The 15,703-nt window shown below is 47.6% G+C and overlaps 1 protein-coding gene across 4 annotated transcripts in view; it reads left to right on the forward strand.

Moving 5' to 3' along the window:
- The first annotated feature begins 4,812 nt into the window (after positions 1-4,812).
- Positions 4,813-15,703, forward strand: part of LIMS1 (LIM zinc finger domain containing 1) — a 66,712-nt gene continuing 55,821 nt past the window's right edge. The window contains exon 1 of one of the 4 annotated variants that reach the window (XM_080573536.1): positions 4,813-4,962. In XM_080573536.1, coding sequence (XP_080429662.1) covers positions 4,925-4,962 — 38 coding nt within the window. In that variant the 5' untranslated portion in view covers positions 4,813-4,924. Of the gene's footprint in view, positions 4,963-5,045; positions 5,172-5,215; positions 5,573-13,873; positions 15,643-15,703 lie in introns of those variants that run through there. The other 3 variants (XM_080573544.1, XM_080573542.1, XM_080573541.1) reach the window with 3 other exon arrangements.

The following is a 15,703-nucleotide window of genomic DNA, read 5'->3' on the forward strand; positions in this document are numbered from 1 at the left end:
GTGCATCCATCCAACCACTGACCTTGTCATGAAGCATAAATTTATGCTGCTAAGCACAGAATTTTAATGATCAGTTTTGCAGGTTTTTGAGATTGATCTATAAGAGTTATGTCCTTGTTCCTGCACTATCCCTTTCCAGCTTCCAAGAAAAGGTGAAGAATATACTAGGCATGTCTAAAATGCATGAAGCAGAAATTTGCCTTTGCTTTTATAGGGATGTCAGAACAATCACTAGAACAATGCTGCTAGTATTTGGAGTAAACTACACACTATAAAATTATAGAATATCCCGAGTTGGAAGGGACCCATAAGGATCATCAAGTCCAACTCCTGGCACCGCACAGGTCTACCCAAAAGTTCAGACCATGTGACTAAGTGCACAGTCCGATCGCTTCTTAAATTCAGACAGGCTCGGTGCAGTGACTGCTTCCCTGGGGAGCCTGTCCCAGTGTGCGACCACCCTCTCGGTGAAGAACCTCTTCCTGATGTCCAGCCTAAACTTCCCCTGCCTCAGCTTAACACTGTTCCTGCAGGTCCTGTCACTGGTGATAACGGAGAATAGGTCACCTGCCTCTCCCCTCCCCCTCGCGAGGAAGTTGTAGACCGCGATGAGGTCCCCCCTCAGCCTCCTCTTCTCTAATCTGAACAGGCCCAGTGCCCTCAGCCGCTCCTCATACATCTTCCCCTCTGGGCCCTTCACCATCTTTGTCACCCTCCTCTGGACGCTCTCCAACAGTTTAATGTCCTTTTTTGTACTGTGGTGCCCAGAACTGCACACAGTACTCGAGGTGAGGCCGCACCAGCGCAGAGTAGAGCAGGACAATCACTTCCCTCGACCGACTAGCGATGCCGTGCTTGATGCACCCCAGGATACGGTTGGCCCTCCTGGCTGCCAGGGCACACTGCTGGCTCATGTTCAGCTTGCTGTCAACCACAACCCCCAGATCCCTCTCTGCCGGGCTGCTCTCCAGCGTCTCGTCACCCAGCCTGTACGTATAGCTGGGGTTGCCCTGTCCCAGGTGCAGGACCTGGCATTTGCTCTTGTTAAACTTCATGTGGTTGGTGATCGCCCGGCTCTCCAATCTGTCCAGATCCCTCTGCAAGGCCTTTCCACCCTCATCCGAGTCCACAACTCCTCCAAGTTTGGTGTCGTCGGCAAATTTGCTCAAAACACCTTCTAGTCCTACATCCAAATCATTTATAAAAACATTGAAGAGGACTGGCTAAAACGGAGCCTTGAGGGACCCCACTAGTGACCATCCACCAGCCAGATGTGGCCCCATTTACCACAACCCTTTGAGCCCTGCCCGTCAGCCAATTGTTCACCCATCGTATGATGTTTTTGTTAAGTTGTATGCTGGATGTTTTGTCCAGTAGGGTCCTATGGGAAACCGTGTCAAAAGCTTTGCTGAAGTCCGAAAAGATCACATCAGCTGGTTAAGAATTGATTTCATATATATATAAAAAGATATCGAAGATTTCTGTGGAGCTCAAATAGTAGTCAAAATGTATTTGTTTCTACAACTGAGTTGCAAAAAGTTATTAATGCTGAGCAAGAACTTGAAATTTAATTCATAATTTGTAAATTCATTAAGGGTTTTGCTAGCAATGTTTACCTGGACACCCTGTGTTCAAAAATTATTCATACTTAAATGATCAGAAGACACTCATGTCTTCAACAGCCAAGATGCCTTTGCTGTTGCTTTAGCCTCATAGTTTCTAAAGTATGATAAGAAGAATGCTGGCACCATTTACAGTTGAAATCCATTGATTGTATTAGGATAAACAAACATGGGTCTGCTATGTTAACCAGCACTACAGTCAATAACAACAGGAAGAAGGATGCAGCACCTGCAGTTCCATGAAGTTCTGTGGTTTCATGAAGTTCATGAAGTTTTATGAACTCTGAGGTTGAGACCCTCAAGCATAAGGCTGGACAGGACCCTGTGTAGCAGATCCTAAACTAGAACCTTTTTGCTTGATAGCATCTGTTTCTCTAGGCAGAAGTGTTTATATAACGAAAATCTACAAAAAAAGCCTTATTGCTGAAGCTGTGAAGATCATAAAATCATGAAATATCCCAAGTTGGAAGGGACCCACAAGAACCATCAAGTCCAACTCCTGGCTCCACACAGGACCACCCAAAAATCAGACCATGTGTCTGAGAGAATTGTCCAAACACTCCTTGAACTCTGGCAGGCTCAGTGCTGTGACCACTACTCTGGGAAAGGACCCTGTGAAGACAGTGAAGAAGACACAGTGATAGGTAATTTTTAAGTGCCTGGGCTATTATTTACTCAAGTTTCTTCATATTATTATGTCAAAATTGTGAAACATTTTTTCTGGAAATGGAAAGAACTCGGTGTAAAGATGATAGCATTCGTCATCACAGATCATAGAATCATTAAGGTTGGAAAAGACCTCCAAGATCATCTGGTCCAACTGTCCCCCTACCACCAATATCACCCACTAAACCATGTCCCTAAGTACCACATCCAACCGTTTCTTAAACACATGGGTCTGTCCCTCCAACACGATTTCCTTCTTTACTTCTTTCCCAGGCCTACAATAATGGTCTTGTTTCTTTGGCATCAGCAATGCGGATAATTTGGGTTCTGAATAGGTAAAGAGTAGGTAAAGATTCTGCACTGTCATTTCTACCACTGCCAGCCCTGGCAGAAATACCAACTACACGTTGGTATTTCAACAATGATGGAAGGCTTAATGTTGCCCAGAAACGGAACATCAAAAGCATATATTCAAATAAAACTGATTTTTAGTTTGGTCTAGCATGGAGACATAATTAAAAAATAAATAAATGTTAATATTGTGATTAAGACGCTGGTCTGGAGACATGGAGTCATAAATCCCTGCTCTGCCACATGCTTCCTTTGTGAACTTAATTTCAACTTCTCTGTCCCCACCTCCTCACTTGCCTTCTGGGGATACTTGCACTTACCCTCCTGATACTAAGCACGTTAGTGGCAGGATGGCCCAGTTAATGATGGCTTCATAGGCAGATTACCATTAAAAAAAAAAAATGCATAGGAAGAAAGTGGTCATAGTCTTTCATTATACAGGATTGGAAAAAATGACATTTTTTCTTTTGAGTTTTGTGGTATGCATTTGTGAATCCTATTAAATTATTAATGTAAGTACTCTGGACTGAATTTTACAAGTTAATTAGGATGCCAGAATGCTCTAATACTATGTAATGGAGATCATTAAGAATTGTTATTTCTGATGTACAGGAAGTCAAAGCAAAAATTTAAGACAGATCCGAAAGCCAAGGCGCAAACTTGCTGTAAAGTGCACAGAGTCTGGGGAGGCAATCTTTGAAACTGAATGCCTATTTTGTTGTTAGTGTGCTTCCAAAAGCTGTTAGCACTTACCATTTGGCATACTGCTTGGTGGAGGCTCTCCCACACTTCATGAGTGCTTTTGTTACTTTGAAATGAGATTGCTAGCAGATCGTGCTCCTGGGCTGTCATCTTTAAAGGCACCGGAAAACTGCACAGGGTGCAATTCACTCGCTATTAAAGCTATTAATGCATTTACTAAAGGAAGAACCACAACAGCTGTGCTCATTGCCGTGCCCTGGCTGTTAATCATTTCCAGAGTTGACCGTTTTGGTGTTTGCTGCCCTGGTAGGGGCAGGTATGGTGCAGTACCGATGGCACAGGCCCTGTTCCAGGCCACACTGGTCTGAGGCGCCGCTTGTGATCTGAGAGGCTGCTTGCAGCCAAACTGGGGTTAATTAAAGACTTTCGAGAAGCTGCCTACAAGTAAAGTGGCAGACTGCCCAAAGTTGATTAGAAAGAAAAACAACAGGGGTAGTGTTACCTTCAACAGGCACAGAATGAGTTCTTACCTATTGAGATGATATATGGAAGTCCTGCTGCCAGATGGTGTGTGGAGGGTTTTGTTTGGTTGTTGTTTTTTTTGTTTTGTTGTTTTGCTTTGCTTTCTTTTAGCAGAATCGCATGAAATGGAAGAAGTTCGCAGGGCCCTCTGGAGGCCACCAGGCCCAAGCCCTGCCCCAGCAGGGCCACCCAGCGCAGGCTGCCCAGGCCCATCTCCAGGCGGCTTTGGAAGGCCTCCGAGGAGGAGACCCCACAGCCTCTCTGGGCAGCCTGTGCCGGGGCTCCTCACCCGCACAGCACAGCAGTGCTCCTGGGGCTCAGAGGGAGCCTCCTGGGGGCCAGTTTGTGCCCAGTGCCCCTGGCCCTGGGCACCTCTGACAAGAGCCTGGCTCCGTCCTCTCTGCAGCCTCCCCTCAGGTATTTACAAACATGGATGAGATCCCCCTGAGCCTCTTCCCCAGGCTGCGCAGTCCCAGCTCTCAGCCTCTCCTCACAGGAGAGGTGCTCCAGGTCCTCCATCATCTTGGTGGACTCTATGCAGTGTGCCCAGGTCTGTTGTGTACTGGGGGCTCAGAAGTGGGCCCGGTGTTCCAGTGTGTCCCCATCAATGCTGAGTACAGGGGAAGGATCCCTTCCCTTTTGTGTGTAATTTACTTCACTCTGCGTACAGAAACGTATTCCCTGTGATACTCCGATTTTGCTGTGCTTGTACCCCTAACCTCGGCAAGCAAAACTGAACCATGCCAAGAAGCAAGCAAGCAAACAAAAGCCCGCAGCCTGCTGTGTCTGTGTTTTCGCACTTGCAGCGCTGCCCTGAGGCACGCTGGCAGGGACCTCCGGCACCCCAACACATGGCACCGGGTAGCACCGACCCGCTCCCCTCCGGCCCCCGGGGCGAGGCGGGCTCTGCCCGCGGGGGGCCGGGGCCGGAGCCGGGAGCGGGGCCGGGGGCGGTGCGGGCCACGGGCGCCCCCCGGCGGCGGCAGCGGCGGCGGCGGCGCGGGGCTGCGGGGGGGCGGCGGGCGCCCAGCGCCATTACAGCGCCGCCCGGCCGCGGCGGGATGCTGGGGGTGGCGGCGGCGGCGGGGATGACCAACAGGTAGGAGATGGCGGCCCGGACCCCGCTCCCCGCGGGACTCCGAGAGCTTAGAGACGGCAGATTCCGCCCCTCTGCCGTGCGGGCTGGAGGCGGTGCCGAGGACCCGTGGGTGTCTGGCGTGGTTTGGTGCCTGCCCCGCGCTTACCGGGCGGGGGGACGTCGAGAGAAAGGTTGAGAGTCCTTAAGGAGCCGTACGTGCAGGGAAAAAGGTTACTGGGGACGGGTTAGGGGAAGCAAAGTCTGCTCTGTTAATTGCCCGGCACTCCGGAGCCTCACCCATTGTAAACGTTTCTCGGGAAGAACTAGCCCGAATCAAAGCCCTCGGCGAGGGCTGCACGGACATGGGGAAGGCTGGGGCCGGGGGAAGGGGAAGAAGGAGCCGTTCCGGGACGACCTGAGCCTGCCTCGTCCTTTTGCTGCTCCTTGCCGAGCCCCGTTGCTGCTCGCACTCTCCCTGCAGCACCCGGCGCTCCTGGGGGACGAGCAGCAGCGAGCCCCGGGGTGCAGCCGCGGCACCCCGCGTCCCCGCCACGTGGCGTGGGGCTGGGGGCGGCCCCGGGGACAGCGAGCCCCCAGATCTGGCTCTCGCTGCCGTGCACGCTTGGAAGAGGTAAGGTGGCTCCGGTGTCTGCGCTTACGAAGGTAACTGCTTTTGTTTCAGCCGCTTGCTCTCTGAGGGGGTTACAGGAGCTCCCCAGCTGGGCTTCTTTATGCATTTGGTGTTATTCCCCTGTTCCTGGAAGCAGCCAAGGTGACAGCATTTGTGCTGCGGGTGTTCAGCCCCGCACAGGTGCTTCGCCTCTTCAGGTGAGTGCAGCCATCGCCTGCTTGGCCGCTGCCCCGCTGAAGCTGTCAGTGTCGGGCCAGCGGCACTGCTGCTACACGCTCCCCAGGATGTGAGCTCAGCTACACCCCTGGCACCGCCAGAAATTTTGGGACAACGTCAGGCTGGGGCCTCCGCGTGCAGAAACTTGCCGCGGTGAAGTAGGCAGAGCGTGCCGGCGGGGAGCCCACCTCCCTCTTGGCTGCACAGGGAGGAAGTTTCTGCAGCACAAAACAAGTGTGGTTCCTCCAGCGCCTCTCTTCTCATTATTCTTCGTATTATTTTGGTCATGTTGTCATATGAGGGACCAGGGGGTGGAAGGAGGTGAAGACTCTGGATGGTAGCAGGGCTGTGCCAGGGCAGAAGGTGCTGGTGCTTGGGGGCGCGAGGCAGGGGAGCTGCCTACGAGTCACTCTGCTGTGCTAGGTTCAATGTAAAACTAAAGCCAAGGTCCGCATAAAATGCGTTGTGAATTATGAGAGGAGGGGATTCAAAATCAGTGTGTTTTCTTGTTTTGACTCTTTGGGTGGAAAAAACAGCAAAAATACAAGTGTTCCATTCAAAGCAACCTTTTAACAAAATGTAAGGTGGTCTCAAAAGCTTCTGCATGTTGAAACTCCTAAGGGATTCCAGATCTTGACTTTTTGTTCCGATATAGCTAGGTAAAATAATCTATGTTTCGGGGAAGAAAACCAAAAAGGGAAAGAATGACTTGAGGTCTCCCTCCAGACCTGTGTACGGAGGTGGAGCAGACATCTAGCCAGCATGTTCTCTGAAATTCTGTTCTTTCTAACTTAATATATTTATCTTTTCAACTTTATGGATGCTTTATGGATGCTTTTTGAGCTCCAGTTGCTGCCACTACTTTTGTTTCTTTCAATGCGAGGAACCTGCAGGCTGTAACCTGAATGCCTGTAACCCCAGGGCACTGCTGTGGGAGCTCAGTGTCAGACAGAGGAAGGTCTTCCACGGGGGAGAGGGGTTTTTTGGGTGGTGTGGGATGTGCAGTTGGAATGATGCTCGGCAGCAGTTTGTCGCTCCAGATTGCTGAGTGTGCATCGTGGTGCCGAGAGCTACTTGCTGTAATGCATGCATGCTTGCTTTATAGTTGTCCTCAGGTTATAGATTCAATCAAAAATGCACCCAGCATTCAACATCTTAATGTAAGATGTAAGAAGTGTGATGCTTGGATTGAGAGTGCATGAGTTGTTGGGCTTTTTTTTGGCGGGGGCACAGGAGGGGGACCACAGGCTGTTTTGTGGGCAGCTTTTCCAGCTGGTTGTGTTGAATTCATCTTGATGTGTTATTGTTGGAATAAGTTTCTTACGGGATTCAGAGAAAAATATTAGCTTGCAGCTCAGAGCCTTTATTATCTTAAACATTTGTAGTTTCCTAATGCAAACTTAAGTTTTTCTTTGTAGTAATAAATCAAGGCCAGTGTGCAGTCAAATACTGAACAAAGCAAGCTCCTCTTTATTCACAGAATACTTGTGTTTGAGAAACTAGTGTAGACTCATTGGATTTACAGCTCGTTCGTGTGAAGCTGAAAACTGTGGGCACTTTATAGTGCTACTGGCTTTGAAAGGCATTGATAAGGGAAACGCGAAGCTATAGGTGATCCTGGAGTTAAATCTCAGCGGTAATGCAGCGGTCTTTTTCTTAGAACTGGCTCTGGATGGCTTCCGCAGGGGAACCATTTAATGGCTGATAATGCACGGAGCATCGTCACTTGCATAGTTAACAAATTCTTTTTCAAGTCACAATAAAATATTTATTATCAAAGCACTTAAGGCAAGCTATTCTGCTCTTGCAATTGTGGTTTTGTACTGTGTTGGGCTAGACATCCCGAATCATCTGTATTTTGTTCGTCCCAAATCCAAGTTTAAAGGTTTTTTGCTGTGTGGTTCGATGCAGTCTCTTACTGCATTCCGGTGTGGGGGCACTTTAACTATTATTTGTGCTCAAAGCAGCCTGACAGTTGGTGGGAAAATTACTTACGTAAGGTCTTTCCATGATGGCAGGTGCTGATGAGGAGGAAAATCAAAACGACAGTTGTGTTTTGACAGCTGAAGTTGTACATTGTCTAAGCCATCCACGGCGTGAAGCGGGCATATGTACGTGCTCTGTTGTTTTTGTCATTGTGGAGATGTGCTACGGAGCACATCCCCGATACGGCTTGTGCACAGGCTCTGGTGTTGAGGCGGAAACATGCTTTAAAAGAGTGAAAGAAGGATGGGAACGTCCTAATTCAGCTTGACAATTGGGGAAAGCAGAACAGAAGACTGTGCCCTGGGGGAAATACTTTTCTGCAAATTAGGACACTCCTTTGCAATTACTTCAGTGCTTCCCATTCCCGAAGTGTCAAAATCTGTATGGAAATGCTTACTTAAGTTCTTTTGAGCAGATAAAAGAAAATCAAGATACTGCAATTTGCATGGCTGGTTATCTGTGCCTCAGCAACCCCTTATGTGGGACAGTTTAATGGATTTGTCTCAGTGCGTAGAGACTGTTGGTGAATTCTGCGGGGCAGAAGCTGGTTGTCTGTCTAGGGGCAAGCTGTCTGCGAGCCACGTGGACCTCGTCTCTGCCTGAAACCACCTTCCTCCTGCACTGGGAAGTACGTAAATGGTCTGGAGCACCTCCCCTAGGATGCATGAAGGAGAGTGTCATTACCCAGGATGAGTTTTTATGCTCTGTGTTTGTCAACCCCTGTTTGCATTAAGTAGTTTGAAGACCTAAGCATGCTCCGGTGGATGGACTTTTGATGGATCAAAACCTAAACTGGTGGGAAGAGTTGAGTTAAAATCTTGGGGTGTATTACTCAGGTCATGGGTGGGGTTAACTGGAGAAACTAAGACTGTAATGACTTGATGCGTGGCCTGGCCAGTCAGGGGAGGCGGCTGAGCTTAGAATTAAAAGGGTTTTCCATGTTAATGTGGTGTTTTACTGTGGTGGGGGGGCACTGGGAAAGACAGCAGTGAAGCAATAGGGTAACACCAGCAAGTATTTGGGAGGCAGCGACATGGCAGGGTGGCTCCTGTCCAGACCTTGTGCTGGCACGCAGCAGTGGTGGGGTTGGTGTGGAAGGAGAAGACTGCACGCAGAAATGGGTTTGGAGACGGCTCTGAGGAGAAAAGGGGGCTCTGTGAGGGTGCTGGGGAGTGGGTGGGCAGGGAGCCCTCCCCTACTGTCCCCTCTCTCCCGTCCCTGGCACGCTCAGCTGCTGGCTCGGGAGGGAGAAACGCGGCTTGGCAGAGCCTGGATGCGGCCCCGGCAGGCTGAGGGCTGAATCAGCAAAGCAGCCTCCGCTCACAAAACCCTCCGGCGTCGGGAAGTGCTCCGTCGTGAGGAAACGCTCACGAACTGGAGCGTATTTAGGTTCGCAGATGAAAACCATGCGCTTCCGAACTGCGTCGGTAGCAGGGCAGGCCAGCCTTTTGCGGCGGGGAGGCCGACATGTGTGCTAGATTAAGTCCCTTATTTTAGCCAGGCCCTGCTGGTGAGCGGGGTGAGGCTCTCCTTGTGGTGATCGCTTCCCAGCCCCGGGCCTGGCCGGCTCCCAAAAGCAGGGGGCACCGTCCCGGGCCAGGCCGGGCCCTGCTCCCTCAGAGAGGGATTTTAATCAAGCCCAGGGAACTGACACGGCTGGAAACTGGGGGCCAGATAGGTGGGCAGGCGTGTGGATTGGAAACCAGGTTTGGCTCGATCTGGGTTGATTCCTCTCGATCTTGTGAACAGTGGTGATGTTGGGGTGGAAGGGAGATAGGCGCTTTGTCTGACTGGACCATGTAGCCACAGCCCTGGGGAGCGATGCTAAAGGTGGGGCTCCTGTGGGGAGCGTCTGGGGACCTGCAGAAGGACCGAGCCTTGCTCGTTGGGGGCCTGGACCTGCAGTGGACGCAGAGCAGGAAAGGGGGCACTTCCACACCCTGTTGGACCCGCCAGGGTCAGTCAAGGAGGCCTGCCCAGGGGAAACCACTCCTGGAGTGTTGTCACAGCACTAGGGTGCAGAAATTCAGCTTGAGAGGGAGCTTCCCCTCCCTGTGACAAGTAGGTTGTACCTAGGGCATGGAGAACAGCAATGCCTCGACACCAGTTTAAGTCTATGTAACGTTTGTCAGCATGGCTGATTTCAGCAGAATCTGGTTTGAATTCAGGTTTGAATGTGCTGGGGGGTGTCTTCACCCACTGCTTTCAGGCCCTGGAGGAATCATTGAACTCTTGAAATAAATGGAGCAGCAGTCTCTGAAGTGGGACATGCCTGCAGCACTTTTACACACCCCAGAAAACAATGGTGTTTTCTTCTCTCCTGTGCTTCGTTTTGTAAGTGTATGCAGTTGCAAGAGAGAGGCAATGCTCCGGTTATATTAAGAAGGAATCGAAGTGGATAATTTTAAAGCTGCTGTTACCGAGAAAAAGCTGACTTCCGAAATCTTTGTTCCTTCATTCACATTTTTTCCTTTTTGTTAGCCAGCCTCAGGAAATGAGAACATTCTTTTGGCTTTCCATGCCTGAGTCACATCTTATATATATCTCCATATATATAAAAGAATATGTTAAAACATCTGGAGATGTTTGTTTCGAAGAGGTATTTGTTTTGTATTAGGGTCTCTGAGCTTTAAATGTTTGCACAGAGTTGGATGTTCCCAGAGTTTCCCATACTTCTTTGGTTACAAGGCTATGGATACTGCTGTCAGAAAAGCCTAGGGAAATACGCTGGTGACTTGGGGAACATACAAACAAGTAAAACCTTTAAAGAAAGTGAGAATTTGCTATTTTTTCTCAAAAATGTTAACTGTCAAAGAGGTTGTTTAATATCACTTGCGTCCAAATCTGTAACTGTTTGATGTCTGCCAAGCGTACTTCAAAAAAAAAAATAGGTGTGAGGAGGAATATTCCAGTAGCTATTCTCCTGTTTGTAAAAACAAATAATCTTTTAATTACTTCCTTCCTTTTTTTTTCCTCTTTTAAAAAAAGCTACTACACCCATCTCTGCCGTTGGGTGAGCTGACCCTTGCTTGGCCCCTGCAGCGCTGCGAGTGGGCGGCGGGGTCTCGCCGCCTTGCGCCACGCTCTCAGCTCCTGCCTCCCACCAGGGTCAAATGGAGATCGTGAGACTTGGTTTAAAAAAAAAAAAGAAAAATCTGTTTAGTCAAAGCCAAGGCCAAATGTTTAACTTTGGGGGGGGTGGATAAGGAGAATAAAGAACATTTCCACCCGTAGATGTTTAATGTCACTGCACTGAGGATGGGAGAGCGGTGATGGAGGATGCTGCTGGTGACCCATGTGGCAAGTACTGGCGGAGGGGTAAAACAGGACAAACCACAGCACGGCCAAGTTTATGGTTCAGATAAGGAACCTCTCACTGTTTAAGTATTTTCATTATACCCTGTGTTTTCCTGTAGGTTTCTTTCATCTTTTATTGTCAATGGATTATAGTGGGCTTAAAAAGGACTTGCTTGTTGAAATGGTTGTATAAATACGATCCTTGGGGTATGTGTTACTTAGAAAAGTACTTATCTTCCTGAAAAAAGAACTACCTCCTTTTGCCCCTTCAACGAGCTTGTTTGCCGTCGTGTATCAAAGCAGTGCGATTTCTATAACTGTATCAAAGAATAGTGGCTTATTGTTAATTGTTTAAAATAATCTCAGAGCCTGTGGGGCTTGTTCTTTTGGCTGATTTCCTGTTCATTGAGAGACTGAAGAACTGTTTCAGGTTCTCATTTAAAAAAGAAAAAGGAGGGAAAAAAAAAGGAAAAAAGAAGGAAAAGAAAATTATAAAAGAACTCCTGGAACCAAGACAGTCCCTGGGGTGAACTCACAGATTTGCAGCCCTGTAATGAATCCCCTCTGTTGTCATCTCTAACCAGCTACAGTTTCTCTTTTTCAAAGAGAAAAGCCCCTCTCTTTCCCCCCTGGCATCCAGCTCCTGTGACATTATCCCCCATTAAATTATGTCACCTAACGCCATCCGATGCCATGCTGGGAACTTGATGTCTTGGGACGCTGGTGCCGAGCTGCTGGCTTGCCAGGCTGAGACGAGCTCTGGAGCATGGACATCTGTGGGACAGCTTTGCTGTCAGGGGAAGCAACAGGGGAACGATAAAATATTCCCGGTGGTTCTCTTTCCCAACAGGAAGCCCGGGCTACATTAAATCTATTGACATTCAAGAAGTTTAAAGCTGCTAATGATGTCTTTTTATAGAAGTTTTAGCACAAATGTATTCTCAAGGTAGGGCAGAACAGTGAAATAAGCATTTTGTGTCATCTGAAGTAAAGTTCATGTAGTTATTTTTACCGGACAGATTTTGGTAACGTATGGCTGAGTAGCTGTGCAGTGGTTTGATTTGCAGAAATGGACTTGCTGCTAAGTCCATGAGTGCACAGGTAAAAAGATGTAGCACTGTGGTTTCCATGCATGTACAAAAATAAGCACTGAACTCTGCAGAAGCAAAATGATGGGGAAGATGCTGGGTTATAAGCCAGTGTGGCCAGCAGAGCCGCTGCTGCTGTCGTAGTGATCATTTGGGTGGTGGCAGCGTGGTGCTGGGAAATCACAGAATCATCTAGGTTGGAAAAAGCCTTCAAGATGACCAAGTCCAACCATCAACCTGACCTGCTCTGTCCCACCACTAAGCCATGTCCCTTAGTACCACATCCACGCATCTCTTAAATGCCGCCAGGGATGGGGACTCCGTTGCCTCCCTGGACAGCCTGCTCCAGTGCCTGAAGAAATACTTCTCCATGAAGAAATATTGCCTAATATCCAATCTAAAGCTCCCTTGGTCCAACTTGAGATCGTTTCCTCACGTCCTATCACATCCTACCTGAGAAAAGAAGCTGACACCCAAAATGTGCTCTATCCACCTTCTGATGTCACACGTGGGTAGGCATGAAGGATGCTGATGGTACTCAGGTCAAGCAGAGGATTTTTCTTTTCTGTGTTGAGTAATGCTCCTTGTTTGGTGTTTGCGTTACAGATACTTACCAGTTCTCCCCACCATGGCATGGGGAGAATAAAATGAAAAATGCCTGAGTCCAGATTTTCTAACACAGCATGAATCCCTTTTAGCATAAGTGTTTGTAAAACGATCAGGGCTGTAGTTCCAGACCACAAGATTTTCCAACAGACTTTGAAATAATACGTTGTACACCCTGTGCACATGCTTTAAATAGTGATGTTCTTGTAGTTGGCCTTGAGGGTAGAGGAGAGACAGAGTCTACCTGAATTAGCTGGAAGGGGATTCATAGTTTGACACACTAAAAATATGTTCTGCATACCACGGAAATATCTAAAGTTCGTCTAAAGTTCGTGCTGGATCTAAAGTGCAACAAACCAAAAGTATTTGTGCCATTGGTGTCTAACAGTTCAGACTGTAGTGCTGAATGTTTCCCTAGCGCTTGAGTGGTAATGTTGCAAGGATGTTAACATATTGCATTGACTGAAAACTTCTATTTCATTTGCCTTTTTCCTTATATTGGTAGAAAACAGGGAAGGCAAGTAGCTCATAATACCCGTCTCAAATATTCTTATCTTAAAGCAAATGTTAAAAAATTACCAAAAGGACATATTTTGGTTTTGGAAATTCATAAACAGTAGAGTATATCTAAGTAAAAATAATGGAATTAATTTATTTTAGTCTGAACACTGTATAGTCCCAGTCATGCAGAGCACTTGAGTTAAATTCCCGAGTTCGCTCAGGTCAAGTTGTGAGTTTAAATTTTCATTTCCTTGGAGTCCAGAGTTCAAGTGCACGGAGCTGGCACGTCATGCCGCCTGAAGGACAGCGCCTACAGTCACTCTTGGTGTCCCTGACTCCAAGAGGAGTATATTAGCTTTCCTATGAGATATATAGATACATATCTATATATATACTTATATATATTAGTACACGAAGCATTTAAACCAACCAAACAGGTAAAAGTTGCAGGAAAAAAATGTAGATTTTTTTTAAGCAATTCTGCTCTAAATTATTGAATAACTTTGCTCATTGTTGTATACAAGCAGCTGTTGCAATAGGATATTGTCTCCAAAATATTCCTAGTAATCGCCTAGTCAGGTATGTAAATAAACACAGGATGCCTCTACTAAAGTCTTTCTTCTGAAGCAAAAAACGTGTCAGAAAGAACGATTAGCATTTTAAAACCAGAGTAGATGGTGGTACTGCATCAAAAGCGCTGTGGTAAGTGGTACTTTGCTCCTGCCTCTTGCCTTCACATGTTGCCACTGCTGGCATTTTTCTTTTTTTCTTCTGTTGGAGCTTTGCAACTGCCCCTTGGCGGGGCAGTTTGCTTGGACCGTAGCAGAAGCCCGTGGCATTGCTCCCCTGAGCTGGGTTTCGTAGTACGTGACAGCAGTTTCAGCCCTGATCTCCAGAACCTCCCACCAGCCGTATCCCGATGGGCTCGGCACGCTGCGATGCACCATCTGCTCTGTATAAATGACAGAGGGGCAGCGAGAAGCAGCGACAGCTTCTGGGGACGTCCACATGTGAGGCAGCGGTCGGGAGGCTGACAAGGTGACATGGATATGGTTGCTGTCCTGGGAAACTAGCCGGGCGGTGGTATCACATTTGCTGTTTTTTTCAGTAAACACTGCTTTATTTTTTTTCCTTATATATCACATTATCTTATATTACCTTCTCATGGCACGCTAGGATGTTCAGTTTTCTAATGGCTCAGGTGTATCCAGTTGCTTTTCTTCTGTAAATATGAATTTACTGCGCTAACAAGTGTGTGTTTTTACAGGGGACACCTTCAATACTTAATCAGTCTGAACCACAACAGCGACTTGTTCTTGCTCTCCAGCTTACGGCCACGCTATTAACCAGTTGCACTAATCGATATGTGTGGGGGGAAAGGAGAGGAAACTGCAGCTGAAGTCAGAAATTGTTAGCTTATTCATTAGCTTTTAAAGAGCCAAGCTGAGGTCATCTCCAGCTAACTGGCCGGCATGCTGCTGCTTGCTTCTCGAGCTCTCCTTACAGAGTCGCTTTCTGCATCGCCCCTCTGGCTGTATCTTTTGGAAGGTGAGGCCAGGAACCCAGTGGTAGTGAAGACCAAATTGACCCACGTTTTTCCAGGACTACAGGGGTGTTTTTTAAGAACACAGAACTGATTTCTGTAATGGAGGAAATGTGTCCACCTTTGAAAATAAAAATTGGAGTATTGCGGTTCAGAAGGGTTTGTCTGCACTTCCATGTGAAGAGGGAAATGAGCTGGACCACCATCTGCATCTAGCATCTCTTTAAATAGAGCAGCTTTTGCAGAGGGATTTTAGAATGTGGGGGTTCCTTATCTTTTGCTGCTTGACAGTGATGTGGAAATACCTGAGGATCAAGTTTTAAGAATATTCTCCCTCCACGCCACCCCCCTTTTTTTTTTTTGCCCTTTTTAACTCTAAGAATGTCAGTTTTGTTCTCCCTGCCTCCTGTATCTGGAAAATTTGGGCCATGCTTGTTGGGAATGGATATAGGTTTGTCCACCCTAAGGTTTTACTGTGTCATCCCTTTTGCTATTGCTGTTGTCGTGTTCACAGCCTTTAAGAAAAGGGAGAGGTTTTTTTAGTCTGGATGCGATCTTTGTGAAAATAACCACCACCACCACCCCCCAAAAAAAAGAAAGTTTTGCTAACAAAAATAGTTGTTCTATCTTTTTTTTGCCAGCTTCTGTGATAAGAGTTGAAATGATTACCCATCAGAAATACAGGTGATTTTTCCCTTCCTCAGAATCAAGTTCCTTTCAAATCCTTGACAGTGGGATGTGTTGCTTACTTCGGAGAAAATAGATTAGTGGAGCTTTGTGGCATTTCCTCAGGACTGCGTGCATACAAATAGAGGAGCCTGCACCAGTTTAAGGTAATATTTGATTATCTTCTGCGTGTTGTTAGGAACACAGAAATACCTCAAGCCATATGTT

This window comes from Anser brachyrhynchus (genome assembly GCF_964034855.1).
Source record: "Anser brachyrhynchus genome assembly, chromosome: 1".
NCBI lineage: Eukaryota > Metazoa > Chordata > Aves > Anseriformes > Anatidae > Anser > Anser brachyrhynchus.